Source organism: Antedon bifida, chromosome 1 (genome assembly GCF_963402885.1).
Source record: "Antedon bifida chromosome 1, ecAntBifi1.1, whole genome shotgun sequence".
NCBI classification, from domain to species: domain Eukaryota; kingdom Metazoa; phylum Echinodermata; class Crinoidea; order Comatulida; family Antedonidae; genus Antedon; species Antedon bifida.
This window is the reverse complement of record NC_136226.1, coordinates 955,224-971,565: the sequence shown is the minus strand read 5'-3', so window position 1 is coordinate 971,565 and position 16,342 is coordinate 955,224. Positions and strand designations below refer to the sequence as shown.

Below are 16,342 nucleotides of genomic sequence, written 5' to 3'. Positions count from 1 at the left end.
ACCTTATTTGGGCACATCACACTTTTTTGTCAAACTACAGGTAATTTAATAGTGTAAACAGAGCTTTACTGTAACCATTGTTGCTCCCTGCTAGAACCCTTCATCAGTAAATAAATCAGAATTTCTATTCCCTGTAATTGTACTGGGAAAACCAAACTTTGGAAAAACCAAACTTTCTTTGGAAAAGCCCAATAATTTACGTGGATAAGGTGGCTAGCATGTCTGTTCATATTTGTTAGCTTTCCTCGCTCTTAATTTGTACCTACTGTATGAATATTTAGCTCCTACTACTGATATCACATTAACTTAAATGTATGCTCACTCTAAATCAACAAAAGAAGAAAAATATTGAGTTTTTATTTTGTAATTATTTTTGGTAGTTTCTTCTCTCCATTTATGTGTCACATATTACTCTGTATGTATGGTGTTGAAATTAATTAAATTGAGCATTACCATTTTTTAATGAACATCATGAAAACAAATTATATTTTGTATATTACATCAAGGAGGTCGTCAACCTATACTTGTTGTGCTATCAAATAAAGTAAATCATAATTTGCCATTTTGAAATAAACTTTGTGAATTTGTTTTTATTAGAACGATAGCTACAACGCAGTTTGAGGCGTCGGACGCCCGCGCTGCATTCCCATGTTTTGATGAACCAGGATTCAAAGCCACATTCGAGTTAAACATGGTCCGAGAACCGCAATACCATACGTTATTCAACATGCCTCTAGTTTCCACAACTTCTTCTAGCGACAACTTGGAGGTGGATGTTTTTGAAAAATCGTTGAATATGAGCACATACTTAGTTGCGTTTGTCGTTTCAGAATTTGAAAATAAAACCTCAACTATACGAGATGGTTTAAAGGTAGGTTCAAAATAAATATAATTTATGCATAAAATTCTTAAGTGTTTTATTAAATTAAACATTTATGTTTCTCTTTCTGTGTTTTCCACTGTCGATTGGTGACGCCACAACCCTAAATATTTTGTGACTTGCGCAATAAATGTCTATGAAATTTAATTTAATACATACAGTACATATAATCAAACATCAAACATAAAATCAGTTTTGATTTTTATTAATGAAATTCAAGAACATTCTTCTTTTTTTTTCGTCGTCTGAATGTATTTTGTAACATACAATCTGTGCTGTTACCGTAATTTATGCATCTTTAAAATTATTCAACCGTTACGAAAACTACATCTGTCTATCAATCAGCCGCTACTTTTAACCAAAAATGAACTTTATATAACCTACAATGTACTACTCTGTATAAGTACAGCTACTAAAATGTAACTTCTGTACAACCCTAGATATCATGATAGTACACATAACACTCAGACATATTAAAACAAATCCCTGAATTTTGAAATATACAATGCAAAAGATAGGATTAGTTAATAATATAGTTAATAATTGATACATTAAGTTTATTTTTTATTTATTTATTTTTTATTTTTATTTCAAAACCCAAAACAACAGCAAAAAAGAATTCGCCAATAACAGGAGAGTTAATATACAAATATAGAACAAATGTAATTAACATATGCCTATATAATATGCATTATATAAGGTAGCATTTGATTATTATTATAATAAAATGATTTACTTTGTTGTGGCCCATGGTAACATTAACATTTAAAATACAAGGGATTTAAAGTTACATAATATTATTTCAGTCTTTTATTACAATATTAGCATAAAATTGTGTAAGTTGGCTAGTTGCCAGGACATTAAGGTTATCTATTCCAAGAAACACAGTGACTCACACTTTATGAATCTAAAATTTTAAAAGCCGGGTCTCTGACCCCTTGTTCATGCTTCAGGTTGTTTTAAATGACCATGACAATCAAATCAATTTGTGAAATGAAATCCAAAATACAGTGTTGTGTATATTATATATATTCCAATTTCACTTCATTTCGTCCTCAAATAGGAAAAATATTTTTAATGTATTTCATAGTGTAGAATATAAAAATATTTAAAACATTTGGTTAAAAGAGTATTAACATATTTAAGAACACTATATGTAAGGTGTTTTATATATTTAATATATAAAACACTTAACATTAGAATATAAAAAACATCATAATAATATATAGATAAAAAAGATAAAAGTTTATTTAAAAGTCTGATGGTTTGTGCTGATGAAGGGCTAGTGTTGTCTGAAAGCTCTGCTCATTTTTTCTGGCTGTTTTACTTTATCGTTTTGATTTAGCTTTTCGCTTTTTTTTTGTATCTCCATTGAGATCCAGCCACTGATACCCACAGCATTGCCATTTTTTCAGTAATTTGGATTTATATATATTATTTGTAAAAATAACTGTATATTAATTGTCTAATGGTATAGGAACAGATTGAAGACATTTCTAAAAATAAGCCCCAACCATCCATCCAATCTAATTCCTTCATCAAAATCCCAACACTGTATTAACAGTATTTTTGTAAAAAAAAATGTGAAACATATCTAGAGTTGATGCAGATTGTTTTACAAGAAAATCATAAATGTTAATATAATGTTATTTAAAACTTCATGGCACTAGAGTATGTACATTAGAGTATGTACATTAGAGTATGTACATTAGAGTATGTACATTAGAGTATGTACATTAGAGTATGTACATTAGAGTATGTACATTAGAGTATGTTGTAGTGGCTTCTAAAAGTCAATTGACTCCTTAAAAAAGACGGAAGGCAGATAATGTGCAATAACAATATGTTTATAATATATATATTTTATACATTATGTTTCTTAGATGCGTATACCTAAGTATATTTTAATTGCGGAGAAAAGTATGCTCAAATATTTCTTATTTATTTGTCTGCTTGAATTATAAAGAAAAATTATTATGTTAATAATTTTTGCAGATTGGCGTTCATGCTCCCGGTAGACAAATCGATGAAATGGATTTGGCTTTTGAGGTTCTAAACAAAACAATACAATTTTATGAAGACTATTTCGGCGTTGCTTATCCATTACCAAAACAAGGTAGGTATTCACTCCATATATGGACATGATGATGTGAATATCACAACCATATTTGGGCACATCACACTTTTGTTGTCAAGCTAGTTTGATAGTGTAGACAAAGCTTAAGAGTAGATGTTGAATTGTTATTCAGTATACAACCTACATCATGTTCAATGGTATAATACAATGATGTCACTCATTTCATCATAACATATTATGATAAGTGATTTTTCTTAGTGGTACTGTGGCCCCAAGCATGTCTCTACTTACATAATTCAACATCATGTTAAATCACATTACGTGAGAACTATGCCATGGAGGTGCCTCGTTATGTTTTCCTATAAAATAAGTCTTTTTATGAAGGTTAATAGTTACAGTGTTTGCCCTCAGAACATTTCTGTGTTTATATTGTCACAACAAAGTGCATAAAAAATGTTCTTAATAAAACTACAAGAACAAACAAAAACATAAAATTACATAACATAATCTTTTAATGAAATGAATGTTATTTCAAAGGGAGGGGTAAAATATGCCATGACCCGTTTCCCATTCCTCTCCATTTCTCCGTTTTTCCCCTCCCCCTTTCCTCTTACTAATGTACTGCAGCTCATCCACGGCAATCATGGATAATGCTCCCAATGATCCATAAACACACATAAACAACATTACTGTTTAATTCTTTCAAGATATGGTAGCTATTCCTGATTTTTCGGCTGGGGCAATGGAAAACTGGGGACTGATAACATACAGACAAGTTGATGTGTTGTATAAAGAACATGTGACTACACTTCAGCAGCAGCAAAGGATCTCAATCGTCGTCACACATGAGTTAGCTCATCAGGTTGGTTCACATCAGAATTATGCTTGTGTATAGATTGAGATGTATTGTACCCAAAGATGTATTGTACTGTATGTATAGATGTACTGTGTTGTTATGTTTGATCCTTGACATGTGCTGAGTTGGCCTGTACACTGGGGTAAAGTAAAGCAAAAATGATTAGATTTTTGGTTATTGGCAAAGTAATTAGTTTCACATGAGACTGGTGCTATAAAGTGACAGAGTCAAGACTTGAACCCAAGACCCTGGGATTGGTAATCAAACTTGTTAACCACCTTGATATTAGTATCACTTTTACACATTCAGACACCAAACAACTTTAAAATGTCACATGGTGCCCACTCAATTCTGTTAATTTTTCTTTAACATTTATTTTTCTCTTTCAGTGGTTTGGAAATTTGGTAACGATGAAATGGTGGAATGATCTCTGGTTAAATGAAGGATTTGCCAGCTATGTTGAGTATGTTGGAACTGACAATTGGAACAAAGACTGGCACATGGTTTGTAAAGTCATGATTCTAGGTTCAATCATACTGAAATAGACCTGACTAGACAATGTTTTGGGAAAACACTAAGGACCTGTTCAGACTACGAAACTAGGAAATATTTGTTTTGTTTATAAAATTGCCAAGGCTAACCATAGGCGAATTCATTCATTGTCCTGGTGGCAATCCTGTAGTGTAAACCACTTGCTATGACTTTGATATGAAATTGCAATTTACTAACATGAATATGAATCTGGCAGTTTTGTCATTTATCATAAACGGATATCCCTCAAATGTTAGAATTTCATTAGTTACTTGGATATTGAACTTTTGTTCAATTAATTTTATAGAATTTAGATAAGTTTTAATTGTGAAAGAAGGTTTTAGCTATCTGCCTTTATATACATTATATCATGATAAGTGATGTGTTTATTCTGAGCATTTTCTTTCTTTATAATTGCAGATGGACCAGTTTATTTTGTATGCGACTCATACAGCGATGGCAATGGACTGTTTAGAGAGTTCTCATCCAATATCAGTGAATGTACAGGAACCCAGTCAAATTGCTGCTGTCTTTGATGCTATTTCATATGATAAGGTAATTAGTGTTACTACTTAAAAAGAGGCTTAGTGTGAGTGCTTACTTAAACTTCCAAGTCATGAGGCTTATTGCGAGTGCTTACTTAAACTTCAAAGTAATGAGGCTTATTGCGAGTGCTTACTTAAACTTCAAAGTAATGAGGCATTGCGAGTGCTTGCTTAAACTTCAAAGTAATGAGGCTTAGTGTGAGTGTTTACTTAAACTTATAAGTAATGAGGCTTAGTGTGAGTGCTTACTTAAACTTCAAAGTAATGAGGCTTAGTGTGAGTGCTTACTTAAACTTCAAAGTAATGAGGCTTAGTGTGAGTGCTTACTTAAACTTCCAAGTCATGAGGCTCAGTATGAGTGAAGAAAGAAATGTTGTATATTAAAGTAAAGATGAATAGTGTGACAACAAACATTCAATCCCGCAGTCTAGGGTCCAAATCCTGTATGAGTCAGTACTAACATGAAGTACTTAAATTAAGTCTTGTGTGCATTGCTGTATTTGCAACATATAGTGAACATTTGCTAGATAGATTCATCAATTTTTTTCAAGTAATGTATAAATCAATGGTGAAGTAGATACTGAAAATAATACACTACAACATATTACATCTTAGATACAGTATCAAAAAGTAATAATTGCTTATTATTTTTTGAGGTTGCAATATAAAATATTGCTGATGACAGCATCAAAGCCTAGGCTGCCATATGGCTTTATTGCTATTTATGATAATAATAAGTAGAGTGAACGATAATAGCCTTGATAGGACAATCATCTACTACAAGTATTTTGGTTTGTGTACCTGCTTTTAACTCAATTAATAACTGATTTGAGTCAATTATTAATGTATTATATTTTTGTCATGTGACCTGACAACAACATTTGATGTTTAATAGATGACTAAATAATTAATGTTAATTGATTCACAGAATTATTACTGAAATGTATTTAGAAAGAAAATAAAGTACCATGAATAAGACACACAGTTTCTTTTAGAAAGATATAAATACAATAAACATAATTTAAGCACAAATGTTATATTAAACCATAATATTTACATTGCTTTGTTTGTTTTTTAACCAATAGTATGTTAAATGCCATATTAATTTTATATTGTTTTGAATAAAGCCTTATCTACACTTACACTTATCAAACTTATGTGATAACAAATGTGATGTGCCCATATATGGACATGATGATGTCATATCACTACCATATTTGGCGATATCACTACCATGTTTGGGCACATCACACTTTTTTGTCAAACTAATTTGATAGTGTAGACAGAGCTTTATACTTTTACTCCCTAAAATTAAGTCAATATACTGTGATTTTAAAGTGTTTATGTACTTTTATTTTACAAAGAAAGTGATTTCTGTCTATTTTAAAAGCATATTTGTTTGTGTTGTAAAACTACCTTGTAAACTATAATATTAAGATTGAAAAGTCCAATTATTGAACATCTGGATAAAAATTAAATATGGTACATTTGCTGCTGTATACTATTGTATATTTGGATATTTTCTGTATAAAATGTTTCTTCTTCTCCTCAATTGAACCTAAGAATGACACCATGATGAAGTTGAAACCTCAGTGCTCCTTTTTTATTTTTCTTTTAATTATTTATAGACAAGTGTACTTTAATTCATAATTGTTTCTTTGTTTTTTATTTAGGGTGCTTCTATAATTAGAATGTTAGAGGCATACCTGGGCAAAGAGAAATTTCTAAGCGGACTTAAACGATATCTAAATAAGCATGAGTATGGCAATGCTGATAGTGATGATTTATGGAAAGCATTATCAAACCAGGTACAGTACTAAATATTGATAAGAAGTAAGTTGTCTCTATAATTCATCATTGGTGTGTAAAGAGTGGCATGCTCCCCCACCCCCAACACCACCTCCTCCCCATACCACCCCCGCCCCCATCCCGCTATATTAATAATTTGAGACTATAAATAATATTTGTTACCACAAACTTATTATTGGCTTTAGAGCAGGATATGTAAAATTCACATAAATTAAACAAAAATTAATAATATTATAAAATTACACTTTCCCCTGATTATACACACACCCATATGATGGTATAGCGTAGGTTTAATTACATTTTTGTTTTGGGTAATACACAAACAAACTGGAATTAAAATAGGAGTATATATTGTTGTTGTACTTGTTTGGATTAAAGTATTTATGGTATAAAAGCAACAGACTTGTTTTAATTAGTTTGCCTAACAGCTGTTGATACTCACGCCAATTCCTATGAGATTCACTAAATTATTAAAAATTAAAGGTCATTCATCATTTTGATTGTTACTAGCTTGATATTATATGGTTTACAAACAATATGATCAGTTAAATATTGAAAATACATATTTAAATATAGGTAATGAAATTTCTTTTTATAGAATTTCTCTTTATTTTTATTTATTTTGATGTATATTTTATAAATAAAAGAACTGTGGTTTTGCTTTTTATCTTCTGTTAAATTATATTTTAAAATGTATTTTTGTGTTAATATTTGATTGGCGTATTTGTTATATACTGTATATTACCTAATATAGTACCAGTGTTTCAACTTGGCAAACAATTAGGGGGTGGAATAATACTGGAATTGGATGAATTTACCAAAGTGTTTGGTCTGTTTTTATCCTAAATTAGTGGGCAGGATTATTCTCAAGCATGATATTCTGATCATAATTTATTATATTATCGTTATTGTATTCGTTATAATTTTGCGCAAAAAATAATTCAGAGACAGTTTTAACCAATTCTTTTATTTTATATATTTATTGATTATATTATTATCCATACTGTTACATTATTCATAAACTATTGTGATGATGGAATATTATTGTGTGGGTTTTTTAATGAGGTGAATACAGAATGTTTGTGTTTTTCAAAATTTGAAAGTTCACAATAATTTAAATTTAAAGTATTATTATCTTTTTAAATGTCAGTGTGTCACAAGTGAGATATTTTTATTTAAAAAGGTTGACATTTTTATTTTTGAAAGGTCAAAGGTGAAAACTAATGCTGTTCTGCTGTGCATGCTGTCTTCAGAGTAAAAATATTTGCTATCCAATGGCGTAACTACGTTCTTTTATTCGTGACTAATATTTAGTAATTTGACTTTGGATTTTGTCTTAATTTTGTAGTAAATTTCTGTCTTGCAGGATGATGGAGGTGAAGTGAAAAAAATGATGGATACGTGGACGATACAACAAGGTTACCCAGTGGTTACAATGTCACGAGACAACGAGAAAATAACTATTTCACAAAAACAATTTTTATTAAAAGATGGCTATACACCTGAGAAAAAGTAGGTCCCTCTCCCTCTCACCCCCTCCCTATAACACCCCAAAATTTAAAACTGACCCCCCACCCCCTTTCAAAAAAAGACTCCTTTTACATTATCATTAATATAAAATGTTTTTTAAATGAACTTACAGCACAAAATTCAACATTCCTTGAATTTTCGACATGTTACATGTTGAAGTGTGTACTGTAATTTTGTTTAAAAAACATTTTATATTTTTACCAGCATGTATGAACTTTCATTTATAACATCAATACATACATTAACATTACATTAAATATTTTCTTTTTAAAATTTAAATTGTACTTCAATAATTATTAAGCAATATTAATGCATTTTATTTTATTTATGTATACTTTGTATGTAGAGCTACATCTCATAATAATGATATTAAAAAAAATACAATGTTTAATTTCAGGAGCTTATGGGTAATTCCTCTAACATACATTGATGATAGTGGGAAGAAGAATTCCACTGTCATACAAAATGATGATCAAGGTAATGTCGAAAACTGTTAGATAAATTCTGTTTTTAATGCCACTTAAAATCTATATCAGTCTGCTTGTGTACTTATTCCTGCAAAGTGCAGTAATTGAGGCAACACATTATATGCTTACAAGCCCCTCTTGAATATGAATGAATATTATTTCTTATATTTTTGTTTCATGAATGTTGTCTGGGATGTGTGTACTGTAGATGTAAATGGCACCCGCTTCTTTTTGTGCTATTGAACATTGTAATTGTGGATGAATAACGGCAAAGTATAAAGTCTCTTCAAAGAATTTACTTGACATTTTCAGGCTCTACTATAGAAATCGCAAGCTCTGTAAAATGGTTTAAAGGAAATTTGGAGCAAGCTGGATTCTATCGTGTCAATTACACTGAAAACAACTGGAACAGTTTGAGTGATCAGTTGTCGACTGATCATACAGTGTTTACACCAGCTGATAGAGCAAGTCTTATAGATGATGCCCATTACTTGGCTAGGTAAATGCTTTCTCTTTAGGGAGGTTTCGCACTCTCGTATATCATAACAAATTTGAAGGTGGCTGATTATCCAAATGTTTTTAAATTTGTTTCATATTTTTTTCTTTTTTTTTCTTTTTAGACAATATTTATTGAACAAGGAGTATAAATACCACCATTTTAGTAGATTTCTCATATTAACTATTATAAACAAGTTTTATGCACTTTGGAAATTTTATAATAATGAAAAATATAGATATATATAAAAAATATTTAGCAAAATGTATAAATTACCATACCTCATTACTAAATAGTGACTTGTTTATTTATCATTTTACATATAGAGCTGGTATGTTAGACTACAATATTACACTAAACCTTGGTAGTTACATTGCCAATGATGACGATTACGTTCCTATAAGCACACTTCTTGCTAGATTCCGATACATTGGTGTGATGTTGCAGAAAACTGGAGACTATCTACTATACAAGGTATGTGTGTTCAGATTGTGTGTTGTTTATGTATTCTATGTGTATAAAGATAGAGATCTAATTCCTCTATAACTTAAGATTTTGACATTATTTGAGATATCTGTACATGAAATATCCTCAAAACATGAATGATACACAAGCCAAATATTTACATAAAGCTCTGTCCACACTACCAAACAAAATGTGATGTGTCCATATATGGACATGATGACATCATATCACTACCATATTTGATCATATCACTACCATATTTGGCCATATCCCTGCCATATTTGGGCACATTACACTTTTTTTGTCAAATTAGTTTGATAGTGTAGACAGAGCTTTACATGTATTTATCTTTGGTTTTGTATGAATAGTTATGAGAAGGGATTTATTGAAAGTTCTCACTCACAGATTTCCTAAACTAACAATTTCTTATTATTTCCATTATCATCAGGTTTAGGGTTTCTCTATGCCTGTAAATGTATGTATTTTAACGGTCCTTTAGATATTTTTTATTTAAGTAGAAATCTTTAACAATATAATGTGATGTTTGGACCCTATGGGAAAAACTGTAAAAAAAAATAATTTATCTAGGCTTTCAAGAATTGATAAAAGTTGGTCTAATAGTTATTGTTGATACTTTGTTTATGATGTTTTATTTAATTCAGGACATTTTGAAGTGTTAGTGCCGCTGATGCAAAATCAATTTATTATGTTTTTCAGAAATATATGTGGAAGATACTTACAACATGGAAAAATAAATTAAACTGGAATGAAAAAAAAGAAGACTCACATCTTACTAAGTAAGATACATTTACTCCTTGGCCACACTAAACTTTAATTCAACTTGTTACATCTGAGATAGTATTTGTAGACTCACATCTTACTAAGTAAGATACATTTACTCCTTGGCCACACTAAACTTTAATTCAGCTTTTTCCATCTGAGATAGTATTTGTAGACTCACATCTTACTAAGTAACATACATTTACTCCATGGCCACACTAAACTTTAATTCAGCTTTTTCCATCTGAGATAGTATTTGTAGACTCATATCTTACTAAGTAACATACATTTACTCCTTGGCCACATTAAACTTTAATTCAGCTTTTTCCATCTGAGATAGTATTTGTAGACTCATATCTTACTAAGTAACATACATTTACTCCATGGCCACATTAAACTTTAATTCAACTTGTTACATCTGAGATAGTATTTGTAGACTCACATCTTACTAAGTAAGATACATTTACTCCATGGCCACATTAAACTTTAATTCAGCTTGTTACATCTGTAATAACAATTACAAAATGTACAGTCTGAAATAGTATATATAGACTCACATCTTAGTAAACTAGAATACTTTTACTCCTTGGCCATACTAAACTTTAATTCAACTTTTTACATTTGAACAAAATGACAAAATGTACAGTATAGTATACAGTATAATGTAATATTGGTGATGAGAAAAAAATTGATATGTAACCAAAGTAGTTGATCAATTTCATATACATCTCTTAAATCTCTTAGATTAGTAATGATAAATATTTGCTATGAAAAAGTACACTCCAGTTTATTTCTTCAACGTCAAAATTCAAACTGTGTTTGTTTTTTATTTATCCAACATACATACATGGGTTAAACCAAACCACCTAGTTGGAGGTAACAAGAACAACTACAAAACTCCATTGTCATGAATGATTGTAATCTGTCTCCAAAAAAGGAGACTGTAAAGAACCTGATACAATTCATTTGTAGTGCTTATTGTTATAAATGCCTTTTTTATTGTCTATATTTTTCACAGGTTCCTACGAGTGAGTGTCCTCTCTTTAGCTGTTGAACTAGGCCATGAATCCGCTATTGCTGAAGCCATTGTTATATTCAATGACTGGAAAAATAATAATGTATCGTAAGTATAACTGAATGTTCCGTCAACAAAGTCTCAAATATATTCCAATGAAATGGTCACAGGAGCATGATGTCACAGTTCTGCTGTAGGTTCCCGTTTCATGGAGAAATAAGTTATCCATGAAATTTGTTACCATGCCTAGAAAATTCTCAAGTGAATTGTTTTGGCTTTTGTTGTTCTCAAAATGTGATTTTATTTGCATTTTACAGCTCTATCTTAAAAATGTTTTCATGCAAAACAAATATTATGCTACACAGATTAAGGATTAATTATATCTTTTTATCTGCATTTTAGCTTTTAAACCAAATTTAATGCATGTGAGTTTTACCTGATGTTAATAATCATAATTTTTTTTGTATAATTTTAAACAATATTTTGATGTCGAAACTATTGAATGTCTCTTCTGGCAGGTTTGATGTGAATCTGAAATACCCAGTGTATTGTGCAGCGGCCCGGAACGGTTTTGAGTCTGACTGGGAATTTCTCTGGGATAGATATCAGACAACGAAAGTAGTCTCTGAAAAAACAGTTATCATGTCAGCATTGGGATGTACCACAGATATATCAATTTTATACAGGTAGATTATTATTATTATTGTCAACATATTGCCAAGGATTGTCAACCAATGAAGTTGACAATTTGTTTGATTTGCATAAAACAGACGTTTTCCAACAATTTTAAAATTGATAGAGAAACATCTTTACCACCAAACTCAAACTTTATCATATCATTTATTTCGCCAAACAAAGTACAAAGAAAGACATAAAAACATTACAAAAGTATATCAATGAGGCAGGATCACCTAAAAGTTATAAATAAAAATAACCGTCGAGAGGCTCTCCTTTACCTGAAATAGAAACTTTGGCACTACTCTATGGTGTACATGTACAATAACCTTCTATACACTCTATGGTGTACATGTACAATAACCTTCTATACACTCTATGGTGTACATGTACAATAACCTTCTATACACTCTATGGTGTACATGTACAATAACCTTCTATACACTCTATGGTGTACATGTACAATAACCTTCTATACACTCTATGGTGTACATGTACAACAACCTTCTATACACCATCCATTTCTATCCACTTTCCCTTCTTCTGACTCTATGATACTCGCCGCTCAGCTTTCATTTTGCAGTAATATTCCCCAATTAAATAATTATGATATTCTACAACACTTCTTCAACACTGAACTATTATTATTATTATAGCATACAAATAGTTCTTACTGGTACTGTAGGTTGGAACTGAACCTTGCCTAAACCTTGCCTATGATTACTTATAGCATGGCCTGGTAACAATATGCATACAAAGATACCAAAGTTGTTATTCTGTTAAGACCAGATGTACTTAATATTGTGAACACGTTGTGTGTTTTTCAGGTACTTGGACAGTGTGTTTGATGATTCTGTACGTTTGCAAGACATAGGACAAGTTATTGGATCTGTCGCCGCTAATCCAATTGGAGCACGACCGGCTTGGCTATTCCTTATGAAAAATTGGGACACATTCTTACAAAAGTAAGAATTATACTATAATTAAAGACCATATGATAACTGTGATTTTTAATTGAGCAGATTATTATGTTTCTGTATTTTTTTTTCTATAGGCTTGGTTCTACATCATTCAGTTTTGGTAATATCATTAGCAGCTGTACATCCAGCATAGCAAGTAACATTGAATATAAAGAGGTAAACCTAATATTTTTTTCCAAAATCCTGTACACCTAAATTTTAAAAGTTGTAGAAATTACAATAAAACAAACAGCACAGGACACTAAATCCTAGTAGCAAGATAGGATAAGAGATAAGGAATGGTGAGGGAATGAGGGAGTGAGGGAGGGAATGAAATGAGTGAGGGAGGGAATGAAGTGAGTGAGTGAGTGAGTGAGGGAGGGAATGAAGTGAGGGAGGGAATGAGGGAGTGAGTGAGTGAGTGAGTGAGGGAATGAAGTGAGGGAGGGAATGAGTGAGTGAGTGAGTGAGTGAGGGAGGGAATGAAGTGAGGGAGGGAATGAAGTGAGGGAGGGAATGAGGGAGGGAATGAAGTGAGGGAGGGAATGAAGTGAGGGAGGGAATGAAGTGAGTGAGTGAGTGAGTGAGGGAATGAAGTGAGGGAGGGAATGAGGGAGGGAATGAAGTGAGGGAGGGAATGAGGGAGGGAATGAAGTGAGGAGTGAGTGAGGGAGGGAATGAAGTGAGGGAGGGAATGAAGTGAGGGAGGGAATGAAGTGAGGGAGGGAATGAGGGAGGGAATGAAGTGAGGGAGTGAGTGAGGGAGGGAATGAGCGAGTTCAGGCTTCATTCTTCTGTGAGTAAATCCACCACGATAGCAACTTAATTTTAGCCAATGAAAATGATGATTTTCACCACATTTAGTTGGTCCTTGAGTTCTCATTTAAACACATTTAGGACTACAATTAGAAGATTTACTTACTTAAAAGATAATGATTGTATTTTAAATGTTATAATTTGTTGTTTAACTCCACATGTTTCTACTTAAAGACCTTTATGTTACTAAAACTAACTGACAAAATGAGACAACATATGTATCCTGTTGTCTTTTGTCTTTCGCTCCATTATGATAACTAGCGCCACTTAAAGTTGTTGCACATTAAGAGCTTATGGTCCTTGAATCCTTCATGCCTTCTGTGTTTAAATAAAAGCTAATAGAGTGCCGTTTATGTTCATTTTAACAAAATGAAAATAAAAAATTGTAGCATAAATGAAAATAAACAGTAAACTGATATTCAAGACATCTAGAACTGGTGCCTTACAATTTAGCTAGAAAAAACTGGCTGTAAATGTATACATAGAAGCACTAGTGCAACATAGTGTGACTTATCACCATGTTCTTATTCCAGATAGTCTTCAGTTCTGTCCTATGGTACTTGTTCCACATACAAACTGCTCTTAAGGTCTGTCTGCACTATCAAACTAGTTTGAAAGTGTAATATGCCCAAATATGGTAGTAATATGACATCATTGTGTCCAAATCACATTTGATGTTGTTACATAGAATTTGGTAGTGTAGACAGAGCTTTACATAGTTAGCTTTTGTATCATTAATGTTTTTGAAGGATGTTTCATGTACATATATCATATGATGTCAAAATCTTAGAGTTATAGATACTAGATCTCTTACCATTTTATTCCCAATTCAATATCTAAATGACCCACTGCAGAATGTTGAATCCTACTTTGTTTGCTATTCACATGTGACAGATATTTTAGTGGTGTTTTACTGAGCTATCCCACGCCCTTTCAATGGAACATTACATATTTTAAGTCGTTTTCAAACTGAATATTCCATATTGTGAGTTGTTTATCGATTGTTGGCAACATTTTTTTAATGTAACATTCCATATTGTGATTGATGCCCTCAATGGGCTTGCCTGTTTTGTTTTAAAAGCTTTATTGGAACAAACTGAAATATAAGTACTGTACAGGTATTCATGGCGGATTTGCATACGAAAACAGGTGTTATTTCAGTTGTTTTTCTTATTTCACAGGCAAAACAATTCTTTGACGATCATTCTGATGCTGGTTCAGGAACGCGTGAGATCAGTAAAGCTTTAGAAAAAATGGAATTAAATGTAAAATGGTTGACGAAGAATAAAAAAACAATACGAAAATGGTTCTTTTCTCAAATTAACTAATCCATTGTAAAAGATTATTATTCCAAATACAGCTAGAGTTGTCTTACTCAAATTATTAAATTCTATATACAGTATTTCGGTCAAAATAGTCAAAAGCAGTAGAAACAGGACTTATGCGGCTTTGCACCTCAAGTGGGTATTAGTTTACAAAAGATACAAGATAAAAGTATTAAATTATTCAAAAGACAGAATATCTCCTTGCTGAATAGAATTAGACCCTTTCAACGATTATTGTGAAAACAATTTCATGTGGTTTCAATGTAAAAACAAGGAAATCTAACAACAGGATGCTGAACTCCGGAGATCAAAGGGTTTATCTGTGGCTGCAACACCATCAGTTCCTTACTCCTTAACAGACACTGCACGTCGCAGAGAATTAGTACAGTACTGTTGGTACTTGTTGCAGCCAGACATAAGATCAAAGGACTGTTGTTCCTATCTTTGCAAAGCAAGCTCAGTGTCCTGTTGTAAGATTGCCTTGGTAGTACTTAAATAAGTAAATCATAAATTATAAACCATTAGAAAACTTATGTCAAAATGGATCACAGATTATTGTATTATTTATTTTTGACAACCAACAACTGGTTACAACTGGTTACAATGTTACGTTTCAATATAAATTTTAGCATAATTTATAATAATTATAGTTATTTATTTTATCTAGATTTTATTTTCAGTCTTTCTTGATATTAAGTTAAATGTGTATTCTGGTGTGAGCATGGGCAATGTGGTATGTTAATGAGTTGTTGACAGTCTGATATAATCAACATTGTTTGTTTGTTTTCTGTTTTTTTTTAACTGTGGAAAAGCGGTGCTTGCCAAAGGCTGAGGTCAGCAAATGCAGGTTATTGTACATGATTTTCAATATAATTGATTTGGTTTTCTTAATGTATATTTTTTTATATCAGGTAGAATCTGTTTTTTGCAAGGTCTAACTTGCTAATTAATAATTTCTTTAATGTTTGTCTGTATTTGTTTAGTATTTCTGTTTCATTTTGGGTGTTTTCTGGTTGTTTTTGTTATTGTTGGTGAAATGTTTCGATGCATTTTGTAAATATCTTCTATCTTCCTTAATACTTTTAAACCCAGATTAAAATCAATCTTTGTATCTCA

The 16,342-nt window shown here is 31.5% G+C and overlaps 1 protein-coding gene across 1 annotated transcript in view; it reads left to right on the top strand.

Annotated features, from left to right (window-relative positions):
* LOC144836826 (glutamyl aminopeptidase-like) overlaps positions 1-16,342 on the top strand; it is an 18,959-nt gene extending 2,617 nt beyond the window's left edge. The window contains exons 2-17 of the mRNA XM_078691703.1: positions 598-871; positions 2,876-2,996; positions 3,665-3,819; positions 4,203-4,316; positions 4,765-4,899; positions 6,563-6,697; positions 8,065-8,210; positions 8,626-8,705; positions 9,008-9,194; positions 9,518-9,665; positions 10,374-10,453; positions 11,455-11,559; positions 11,970-12,137; positions 12,954-13,091; positions 13,181-13,262; positions 15,083-16,342. Coding sequence (XP_078547829.1) covers positions 598-871; positions 2,876-2,996; positions 3,665-3,819; positions 4,203-4,316; positions 4,765-4,899; positions 6,563-6,697; positions 8,065-8,210; positions 8,626-8,705; positions 9,008-9,194; positions 9,518-9,665; positions 10,374-10,453; positions 11,455-11,559; positions 11,970-12,137; positions 12,954-13,091; positions 13,181-13,262; positions 15,083-15,229 — 2,215 coding nt within the window. The 3' untranslated portion in view covers positions 15,230-16,342. The remainder of the gene's footprint in view (positions 1-597; positions 872-2,875; positions 2,997-3,664; positions 3,820-4,202; positions 4,317-4,764; positions 4,900-6,562; positions 6,698-8,064; positions 8,211-8,625; positions 8,706-9,007; positions 9,195-9,517; positions 9,666-10,373; positions 10,454-11,454; positions 11,560-11,969; positions 12,138-12,953; positions 13,092-13,180; positions 13,263-15,082) is intronic.